We start from the raw sequence: 11,124 nt of genomic DNA, 5'->3' as shown, positions 1-11,124 counted from the left end.
TGCTGAACGCTCCTGACACATCCCTGCCTGTCACAGCTGTCACTGCAGGGGGAATTAATTCCTCCTGAGCAGCCCGGCCCAGCCCCGAGCTCTCCCTCTGCTTTGTCCTGCAGTGAGCACAGCTCAGCCCTTGCGGTGCCATCACACCCGGGCAGGGAGCAGCGAATCTTGGAGCGCCCACACAGCTGTGCCCCAAAATGCCCCTTGTGCCCCTTTGCCTGGGGACACTGCTGGGCACTTCACACACATGGGAGGAGCAGAAATGCCACAGGGGAAAAAACGGAGGGAGAGAGAGGCTCTGTGTGTGCGTGTGTGTATGTGCAAACACAGCGAGCTGTCTTGGTGTGCAGTTTCCTCTGGTTTCCCACATTGTAAAAAGGGATAATGCTGTCATATTAAAGCACTTGGAGATCTGGGGATGAAAAGCAGCGAATAGGACCGAGACAGTCCTGATCAAAGCTCTTTTTTTTCCTCCATCTGTGTTTGTTTCCCCGTGGAAGATAATGCTCTGCCTCTTTCTTGTAAATATTTTTTTAAGATCTAAGTAACTCCGTGATAGATAAACAGCCATGCTTCACTCTGAAGGATCTCTGCTGCCTGCTCTAATTGTGTTTGCCAAACCCCTGGCCTGCCTTCAGGAGTGCCTTGGGGAGCTGCATTCAAGCCCAGAGGAGAAACTGTGTCCAGCAGTTTCGGGGTGCAAAGGTGAAATGCTCCATCACCTCCTTTTTTGTGGGCAGGATCAGGCCTGTTCTGAGATCTGCACAGCTGGTGGAGATGGCACCTGAAGCACCCAGAGTGTGGCTGCCCCATCCCTGGCAGTGCTGCAGGCCAGGCTGGGAGGGGCCCTGGGTACCCCAGGGATGCCCTGAATGCCATCCCTGCCTTTGGGGGGAACGAGGGCATCTCTGGGGCCCTGGGTACCCCTACCCCTGAATGCCATCCCTGCCTTTGGGGGGAACGAGGGCATCTCTGGGGCCCTGGGTACCCCTACCCCTGAATGCCATCCCTGCCTTTGGGGGGAACGAGGGCATCTCTGGGGCCCTGGGTACCCCTACCCCTGAATGCCATCCCTGCCTTTGGGGGGAACGAGGGCATCTCTGGGGCCCTGGGTACCCCTACCCCTGAATGCCATCCCTGCCTTTGGGGGGAACGAGGGCATCTCTGGGGTCCTGTCCAGCCCAGTCCATCCCGTACCTCCTGGGGTGGGCTGTGCAGGGCTCCAGAGCCAGCTCTGGCCCTTGGCACCTCCTCATTCCCCAGCAGAGCCCAGGGGGGCTCCTGGGCCAGGTCCCTGTCCCAGGCCTGGCCAGGCTGGGCTTGCCAAGGCCAGAGGAGCAAGCTGGAGCTGTGGGGCAGTGAATTCAAATTTCATCTCTGCCCTCCCCAGGGGAGGTGACAAATGAGCTGGTGGTTGTGCTAAAAGCTTTTCTTTCTCTCTTTAAAGAGGTTGCTGGGAGGAAATGAAGTGACCCACTGACCTCTGTTAATGTGCAGCACAAACGAAGCTGCTGCTGCTGCAAGGAGGAGCCCCCAGTGCAGCCCTCTGCCTGCAAGGTGTTTGCTTCCATTGATGTGTCTAATGGGAGCAATTCTCCCACAGCAGCTGCTGGAAATGAAGATATTTAATCATCTCCTAGATCCTAGTGGAACTTTTTGCAGAGAATTTCTTTAAAATCGCCCTTCTCCTTCTCACAGGCAGGTGAAACACAAATGAAGCCCAAGTGCTTTTTTTTTTTTTTTTTTTTTTTTGTTTTTTTTTTTTCCCTTTTTTTAACCTCCCTCTGTCATATTGTAATGAACCTGAAATGAATGCATGGTTCCTCCCTCTGTCATATTGTAATGAACCTGAAATGAATGCATGGTTCCTCCCTCCTGGATTTTTTTCAAACACAGAGCAAATGTTTCAATTACCAGCTCCGTGGGGGCTGAGAACAGGTAACATATGGCGAAATGTTGCCCAGAGAGGCTGTGGATGCCCCATCCCTGGGACTGTTCAAGGCCATCTCTGAGCAGCCTGGTCTAAGGAAGGTGTCCCTGTCTCCAGCATGATCTTTAATGTCCCTTGCAGCATTCTGTGTTCCTGTGGAAAGCCTTGCACAGTTCTGCCCCATCCCAGTGTCTGTCACTGTGCAGATATTGGCTTTTAGCAGCATTTCCCTCTCTGAGCAGTGAGGACCAAGGCACCCAAACCCCTCCTCCTGTATCCCCGCCATTCCCAAAGTAGCTTAAGGGAGTTAGGTGTCCAGCACCCTCTGAAACAGGACTTGCTGGGGGGAAAATCTTCAAAAGCATCTTAGCAGCTTAGGTTAAGTCCCTTTGACTCCCAGGGGAACTTAAGCTCTTAAGAAATGTGGGTGCTTCAGAGCATTTCACCCTCTGTGCCTCGCTCCCCTGGGTCCTGGCTCAGTCCCAGGAGCTGCCCTGGGAGCTGCTCCTCGCAAACACTCCTCAGTTTTATTATTTTTAATAATGCTCGGTGCTTACAGGCTGCACACATGGCCTTGCTTAGAGCTGGAGATTAGGCAGCACACAAGAATGGATGTCTTACAGGAGCTCTTTTACTGTAAGAATTAATCTTATTCCTGAAATGTGACCGTATCTAGCACAAATCTGACCCCACTGGGGGCCATGGCTTCACTTAATTGCATTCTTTAGCAAGGATTGAGGTCTATTAGGTGGTTTGCTTGTGTTGCAGGGGATCCTGTGCCAGGGAATTTAGTGAATTTTGCAGGTCTGTGGAGCAGCACAGGAAAAGTGCCATTATGTTGGCTTGGCTGGTGCCAGGAGCTTGGCTGGGGGCTCAGAGACAGGCAGGGGTGAGCAAACCTGCTCCAGAGAGAACAAGGTGAGCCCTGAGGAGGGGAGAGGAGGGGTGGCAGAGCCCTCGGGATTGGAGCTTTCATCAGGACAATTCCCGCTGGGTTTCAGCCTCCTTGGGCGGCAGCAGGGTGATCTGCACTGGGGGCAGGAATTGTGTCTGTTCCTATTGCCAGGGCCCTGCCAAGGAAGCGGAGCAAGCTCTGCCCCAGCCTGTGCTCCCCGTCCTCAGGGGAGCCAGGTGGGTGCACATCCTGCTGTCCTGACAATGCCTCATCCAGGGGGACAGCAGGGATGGAGCTGCTCTGAAGGATGAGCTGCTGCATTGAAGCTGACATGCCCTAATATCTCTGCCAGCACTTTCTGTCTCCGTCAGGGGCTGGGGAAGCACATTAGCACTGGAGTGGAAGTGTCACCCTCTGGCATCTCCTCCTCTCATCTTGGAGCTGTTCTGGATCCCCTTTTCCAGACCTTCTCCTTCAGAGCCCATTACAGGGCAGGAAAAGCCGTGCTGGGTGTGGGAGGGTGGCGCTGCCAGGCTCCTCTCTCTGGGGGAGGCAGAACATTTCCCTGGCATTCAGCTCCATCCTGGGGGGACTCTGGGGATGTGCTGCTTCTCTTGGCTGCCCTCAGCTGTGGTTCTCATTGGTGCAGTGTTTGGGGAGCACACGAGGCTCAAGGAGGAGTTTGGTGGCATTTTTGGCACTGGTGGGGGTGGATATGCTGCTCTGATAAAGGAAAACAGGAGTTTCTGAAATGGTGGCTGAGCCAGCGTGGTTTGTTGGGTTTTATTTTAATACAGGCACCTAAAATAGTCGGGTGCATTCTTGCTCTCTGCAACGCCAGCCTCGCTGGTGGGAACGGGAGCTGCGTGACTGAAGGAGGGAGAAGGGAGAGCCAGGGAGCTGCAGCACAGCTCTGTGTGCTGTGCTGGCACCGCTGCCACATCCCCAGTTTAATTAACAGTTCCCATCACAGCCATTCACGCTGTTCCCACTCTCTGCTCACCCCTGACAGCCACAAAAGAAGCCCCAACGTGCTGTTCTGTGCCCTGGAACCCTGTGAACCCCGAGCCAGGGCTGGCTGGAGCCTCTCTGTGTTTCTCTGAGTGTGTCTAGAACAAACATTTGAAGAGATTCCCAGTGATAGGATTGGGGCTTTTTTCCCTTTTTTGTTCCAGTATTTGTGCTCGTTTGTCGCTGAAGCGCGGAGGATCTGGGCTAGCACAGAGCTCACAGCAGAGCTTTGTAATCCTCAAAGTCCAAAGCTTCTCTCTGAAAAGTTGTTCTTTAGGGCTGAGTACGTATGGGGACGTCTTGTTTATCCTGGCTTTTCTTTTAATTCTGCACAGTTCAGCCTTGGAGAGTTAATGGGACAGAAAAAGATGAAAATGCCCCTTCACACGGCCTGTCCCGACAGTCTCCCAGCCCGATGTGTGTCAGAAAGCTTCAACAGCCTCACTATCCCCTTAGTCCTCTCAAAGCCTTTGATCATTGTACAATATCTCCTACCTGGCTTTCCTCCAAAAGGTGATAAACCCCGGGTTTGATTTCTAATTGGAGCGACGATAGCGGGAAGGAGTCTGTCAGATCTGAGAGATCCTTGCCCAGCTCTGGCCATTATCCCGTGCTCAATGGAAACCTCTGAGCTGCCGACCCTGGGAGGAGGTTGTGGCTGCAGCTTCCACTCTATTTTCAGCCCTTCTGGGGCAGATCCCACCTGTGTGAGCGAGGGAAGCGTTTCCCAGTGTTGACACGCAGCGCTGGGGTGGTGGCTGAGAACACACAGCCGCCTTAATGCCACTCCAGCTTTGCACAGGGATCAGGATAAAGCTGTGGGCAGGGAGCTCCCTTTGGAGGCAGCAGTTGTCTCCATGGAAATGTGCCGGCAGGGTGAGGGGAGCAGGCTGCTGCTGAGCTGGATCTGCCCTGCCACAGCCCCGCTGATCTGCTGCTTCTGTCCTGCTGCCACATTCTGCCGCGTCCAGGGCAGAACTGCTCAGGAGAAAATCTCCCTCACCTCCTGTGGAGGCTGCATGGGCTTGATCCACCAGGATCAGCTGTGGCCCACCCTGCCCCAGGTATTCTCTCTTCCAGTTTTGTGTGGCTCAGTAACACGGTTCCTCTGTGTGCTGCAAGTGGGGAAACTGAGGCACTGAGTGGGTGGAGGCTTTCAGAAGTGCAGAGTGGCTGCTGCAACCCCAGCCTTGCTGGAGCCTTTCCAGTGTGTGTTTGCTGTGCAAGAGGGGCTCTGGGACACCCCCCTGACACCTGGCTTGGGGTCAGGGCTGCTGTGGTGGGGGAGCACAGCCTGCCTGGGCAGGAGCATCTCTCTTGGGGGGATTTGTTGCCTTCCTTGCTGGGTTTTTCATGTGTGAGGTTTCGGCTTTGCTTCCTCACCCTGTGCTTTTGTGGAAAAATTTCCCTTTCAGAGGGTCCTTGTGTCCTGTGCTGGGGAGGGAGAGAACCTGATGGGTTAAACTCCAAACGTGGGCTGGGATCTGCCCATGGGGCTGGGCTCATCTTGTGGAGCTGGGCTCACCCCATGGGGCTGGGCTCACCCCATAGAGCTGCGCTTAACCCATGGAACTGGGCTCACCCCATGGAGCTCAGCTTAACCCATGGAGCTGGGCTCACCCCATGGAGCCGGGTGGGTGCCCAGTGCCACCCCTCAGTGCCACCCCTCAGTGCCCCCCTGGGGAAGGGAAGGTGCCCCGTGTCCCTGCAGGCACCGTGCGCTGCCGTGGCCGCTCGGGCTCTGCCCAGCCCCTGCCCAGCCCCTGCCCAGCCCCTGCCCTCAGAGCTGTCCCTTTGTGCCCCACAGGTGCTGACCAGGCTGGGGAGACGCCGCAGTTGCCGCTGAGCCGGAGCCTTCCCGGCTGGGGCCCAGGGCCTGTGCAGAGGATGAGGATCCTTCCCAGCCCTGGAATGTCTTCGCTGCTCTCCCTCGTGAACGTCCTCTCGGTGCTGCTGATGGACTGCCTTGCTGAAAGTGAGTGCCTCTGCTGGCCCCTGCTCCTTTCTTCACCCTCCTCCATAGCTGATGGAGTGTTTCATTTCCCAACATCCTTAACTCTCCACCAGTGCCTTCCCTTTGTTCCCAGCCCCACCTCGGAGGCACTCAGGGCAGCTGGGTCCTCACAGCCTGAGTTTCAGGTTGCCCCCAAGGCTGCCAAAGAGCTGGAGAGAAGGGGGGAAGCTGCCTGAGAGCCTTCCCCCACCTTCTCCCAGCCCCATCTTGCCCATATTGTCCCCTCCTGCTCCTGCCTTTCAGCATCTGTCAGACACTGGTGACCGTTGTCAGGTTCCTTTCTGGGGCTGGATTCCAAACAGCATTTCAAGAAAGAGCATTATGTTTCTCCTTCCCCTGAGTGAACCAGTTCCAGTTCAACACAGTTTTTATCTTTGCTGCCTTTCAATTCCTGCTTTAAAAAATGAAAAGGGGAAGGAAAAAAAAAAGAAGTGAAAATCTTCAGCGACTTGAGTGTAATGTTCCTTTGACAGGAAGGCTGATCGCTTGGGATCAGTGGGGAATAGACTTTTCCAAGCTGATTGAATTATGAGGTTTTTTTCCTCCCCAGCAAAGCTGCTTGAAGCTGGTGAGAGGGCTGCTCTGGTCAGCGCAGCCCTTGACAGCTTTTCACGTAATCACTTGGTATCAGGGTTTATTAGGATGACGGGGATTGAATGGATCCGCGACCTTTTGTTGCTGGGAGATGTTTTTGGAAGGGTCCTTTCCATCCTCTCTGCAGCAGGCAAGTGGGGATGTGTTTGCCCTTGCCTCTCTCTGAGTTTTGCTGGGTTCATGCTTAATCCCTCTTTGCTGAGAGGAACACTCACATGCAGACAGATAATGTTGTATTTTATTCTTTTTTCATTTCATAAGCCTGGCAAGTGAGCTGGGCTCTGGGAGGTTCACGGTGGGGTGAAGTGTTGGCTGGGGGTCAGTCTGCACCTCAGATGGTGTCCAGAAAGAGACCCACAGCTCCAGCTGAGCTGTCTGGAGCGGCAGCAGCACTGCAGAGTGTGGCAGGGAAATGCCACGAGCCTTTTGCCCAAGGGTATTTATCCTACATTGGTGTTGGAGCTGATGCTATGCTCTTTATGAGCACCCAGAGTCAGCGGGTGCTGCTCTGTGGGCTCGGGGTGGCTTTGTTGGCTTTGTTGTGAAAGTGGGCACTGGGATTCTCCATTCCTGGCTCTTGGTGCAGTGGAGTCAGGAGTGGGGAATCAGTGGAAATCTGGAGTCAGGGCTCCAGGGTCTTGTTCCTGCCGCTGGTTTCCTGTAACAACACCTGGCAAAATCAGTTTGGAAAGCAAACTGCAGCTCTGCAGGCGTGGATGGAGAGCTCAGGTGTGCTGCAGCTCTGCAGCCTCTCTGTGCAAGGAGAGCCCCAGCTGACACCTGAGTGCCTGTGAAATTGGGGTCCATTTGAATTTTGAGTGCACAGGAGTCCTGTGTGCTCAGTGCTGAGAGGGACACGGCAGAATCCAGGCTTCTCCAAACCATGGCTGAGTGACCTCAGTTCTCTCGTGGTTTTCATTTTCCTGGGAAGGAGCAAACATCTTGTCTGTCCCTCCTCTTTGGGGTGAGGTTTGCTCAGGGATTCCAGCAGAGTTGGGAGATCCCTCGTGCTGCCTGACTGCTACAAAGCCCTTTTGGGGGAAATGTGCCCCGAGGAAGGGCTGGTGCTGGTCAGACACAGAATGCACCAGCGGTGTGGCCTGAGCCCTGCTGAAATCTGGCACTGCTCTGCAGACACCTTGCTGCTTGCAGCCAAGTTTCTCTCTCCTGTAGTTCTGCAGTGTCCTTGGATCCTGAACTGTGAGTGTTTGTGCTGTTTTCCCTCTGGCTGCTCACAGATGTCCGCGCAGGAGCTTTGCAGGTTGCTGGGACGGGGCTGCTCTTACCTGCTTGCTGTGCAGATGTTGGGCCAGATGTTGTGTCTCCTCTGGACCTGCTGCATGCCAGCACCTCCCTGCCCTGTGCCCTGGGGAAGCTGCCTGGTTCCAGCTGTCAGTCTCTCGGGACTGTTGCTCCCAGCCCGCTGAGGATGGGTGGGCAGTGAGCTGATGATGGTTCCTGCCTTTGGAGGGGCTCCTGGGCGATCCCATTTCAGCCAGGCTGCTCTGTGCTGCTCCCCACTGAGCTGCAAACAGCAAACAGCTTTGTCTGTCACAGCTGCAGAGCCTGTGAGAGGAGCTGTCCCTGCTCTGACAATGTCCCCTCCCATCAGATGGCCCCGGGCTCTGTCACATTCCTGTAATCCCTTGGCCAGCTTCCATTTGGCCGTAGCACTGACCCCATTTCTGCCCTGATTCACCCCAGGCCCTGCAGCCCCTGGGCACACGGTGCTGGTGCCCCTCCTGTGCTGGGAAGAGAGATGGGAAACCCCTGGGATGGTGGATTTTGGAGGGCATCGCCTCCCAGCCTGGCAGGGAGCAGATCCCAGAGCAGAGCCCAGGCTGAGCTGGGGCTCTCCTCTCCCAGTGCAGCTCTGGAGGAGCTGTGGCCTCTGCAATCAAAGGACCATTAAAATACTTCCCTTCTTTCCGAGGCTAATTGATCTCAGTCAGTGATTTAAATCTTTCTGTGGCAGGAGCATTCTATTTAAAGGAAACTGCCATTTAAATTAAAAATCCAAAGCACCACACTACTTTCTGCCCGCTGTTCCTCCTTGGGAAGCCGAAGAGAACAATAATTGAAAGATGTGACACAGGCATGTTCTTTCTCTTTTCTCTTTGGTTGGATATGGACATTTCTTTGTTTCTTCCATATGGTCAAAGGCAGCCATGGAACTGGAAATTACTAATTCCATGATTATTTTCAGAGGTGTCATTAAATGGAAGGTGTTATCCTTTTCTTGAGAGTTCTGCTGTTTGTGTGAGTACCATGAATTGGCATGGCTGCAGGAAGTTAGGGAGGCCTCCCCAGGAGCTGCACAGCCAAATGTGCCCCTTGGAGCTGTGAGAAACCAAGAGCCAGAGACAGATGAGGCCTGGAGATGAGTCTGGGGAGAGGAATTGCTCCCAAATTGCTGATGGACCCGGGCACAGCACCAAGCCTTGCTGTTTCCTGTTCACCCACCCAGAGCCATAAAGCCTCCATGGTGAGCATCCTAAACCCTTTTATTCTGTGTGTGCAGAATGAGTGAGCACCTAAAACCTCATTCTGTGTGTGCAGAATGAGTGAGCGCCCTAAAACATCGTTCTGTGTGTGCAGAATGGGTGAGCACCCTAAAACCTCTCATTCTGTGTGTGCAGAATAACTGAGAACCCTAAAACCTCTCACTCTGTGTGTCCCTGGTGTGGCTGGGCAGGAGCTGCTCCTGCCCAGATGTGCAGGGCACAGCTGCTTTTGGCCAAGGGCAGTGTGTGCCACCCGAAGGAACCACGTGCCCCCTCCAAGTGCTCCTCAGTTGCACATAAAAAGCCATTTAGTGCATGGAAATGTGGCCATTTCTCTGACTGGAATCAGCATGCTCGCTGTTTTCAAGTGGATTTTTCTCATTGATTAAACCTTTGTGTTTTACAATAGCACTTTGCTAATTGGCACTTTGCATACACAGAAGGCTGGTGCATGGCTCTCTCCACCCCAGCAAAGATTTAAGGGCAGGGAACATTACTTATTACTTACATTTCCTTCCTTTTATAAATCACCGTATAGAAGCCTTACTAGCACACTCTGAAGTATTACCATAAATAATTAAATCTAAATTGCAATTGACAAAATAAAAGAATAAAGCCCCTTTTATGATGCATTACCCTGGCTTTCTTCCCTTTTAATTGCCCTTGCTCCATCATTAATTTGCAGAACACAGTAATTCATGGGAGGTGCATGTGAGGGGGGCTCTGTGAGCATCCCTGGGGCCAGCAGAGGCAGCAGCCAGGTTTGCAGCACGTGGGGCTCACAGAGGTGGTGGAAAGGCTGTGATGGGATGGCACTGAGGCCCCTCCAGGTCCATATGGAGAAGCTGTGATGGGATGGCACTGGAGCCCCTCCAGGTCCATATGGAGACGCTGTGATGGGATGGCACTGGGGCCCCTCCAGGTCCATATGGAAAAGCTGTGATGGGATGGCACTGGGGCCCCTCCAGGTCCACGTTCAGGCTGTGATGGGATGGCACTGGAGCCCCTCCAGGTCCACGTTCAGGCTGTGTTTGGGAGCTGGTGCCTTGTTGAAGGTGTGTGGCATGGAAGGGCTGTGCTCTGTGCCAGCAGGGCCAGGAGCTGGTGGTTGGCAGCACAGCTTGGCTCGCTGGGATGCAGATCCCACCCCTTCCAGGTGTATCTGCCTCCTGCCCTGAGCAGCCCCTCCCAGCAGGATGAGCCCCTGCTGCACAGCTCGCAGCTTTCAGCTCTGGAGGCCCAGGCTTGGATCTGCTGCTGCCAGGTAGGATGGGAGCAGAAAGCCAGGAGGTTCCATCTCGGGACTTGATGGACAGGTTAAGCTAACGTCAGTGGGAAGGAAATCCCTGCATGGTGGGGAAGCTGCTCCAGTTGGAAGTGCTGGAGGTGGATCCAGGACAGCCCAGCAGAGCTGCCCCAAGGGAGGGCAGGTGTCACAGGTGCTGAGGCTGAGCTGTCCCACGGGCTGGGCACAGACCCTGATTGTTGTGGACCCCCAAAAGCACAGGGAACCTGCAGGGCTGAGGAGCCAGGGGATGCTGCAGAAAGGCTTTTCCCCCTTGCGGGTGGGCTGGAGAGGGAGCAGAATTTATGAATTTAAAGTGGGAGCACAGAGGAGGTTTTGTGGTCGGTTGGAGCGTGGTGGAGTTTTCCCTTGGAGTTGCACATTGTCCCTGCAGTGTGTGGGGTCTGAGAGAGGAGACAGCAGCTGAATCCTGGACAGGCAGAGATCACTGCTGCCCTGCCCAGATCCACCTGCTGCTCCTGCTCCTCATGCACCAGTTGCCTCTGCAGGCAGGGAGCATCTCCCTGTCCTTGCATGCACTGCCCTTCCCATTGCTGCCTTCTCCATGTGCCGGCTGTGATCTTGCTGAGGGCTCTGGACTGGTTGTTGTCTCACTCAAGGACACTGAATTAAGCTTCTGTGTCACCTTGTTTAAGTGCCTGATTAAATTAAACCTTCCCTGACTGGATCAAGTGATGAATCTCTTTTTTTTTTTTTTTTTTTTAAGATAACTCAAATTGGAAAGTTTGTGTCTCCTGTAGGATCCAGAGAGGAAATAAATCATGTGTTGAAAGAGCTTCCTTGGGGGCAGAGGGGGCTGTCACTTGCCAGGTCTCAGCTGTGCCCCACGCTGGGAATGCTCACTAGATTAATCTCTGCTGAGGAGCACCT

The 11,124-nt window shown here is 54.2% G+C and overlaps 1 protein-coding gene across 1 annotated transcript in view; it reads left to right on the top strand.

The window, feature by feature from the left end:
• PTPRS (protein tyrosine phosphatase receptor type S) overlaps positions 1 to 11,124 on the top strand; it is a 124,163-nt gene that overhangs the window by 26,135 nt on the left and 86,904 nt on the right. The window contains exon 2 of the mRNA XM_031064009.1: positions 5,644 to 5,811. Within this exon, the coding sequence (XP_030919869.1) occupies positions 5,724 to 5,811 (88 nt within the window). The 5' untranslated portion in view covers positions 5,644 to 5,723. The remainder of the gene's footprint in view (positions 1 to 5,643; positions 5,812 to 11,124) is intronic.

Source organism: Geospiza fortis, unplaced genomic scaffold (genome assembly GCF_000277835.1).
Source record: "Geospiza fortis unplaced genomic scaffold, GeoFor_1.0 scaffold299, whole genome shotgun sequence".
Taxonomy (NCBI): domain Eukaryota; kingdom Metazoa; phylum Chordata; class Aves; order Passeriformes; family Thraupidae; genus Geospiza; species Geospiza fortis.
This window is presented reverse-complemented; position numbering and strand designations above follow the sequence as displayed.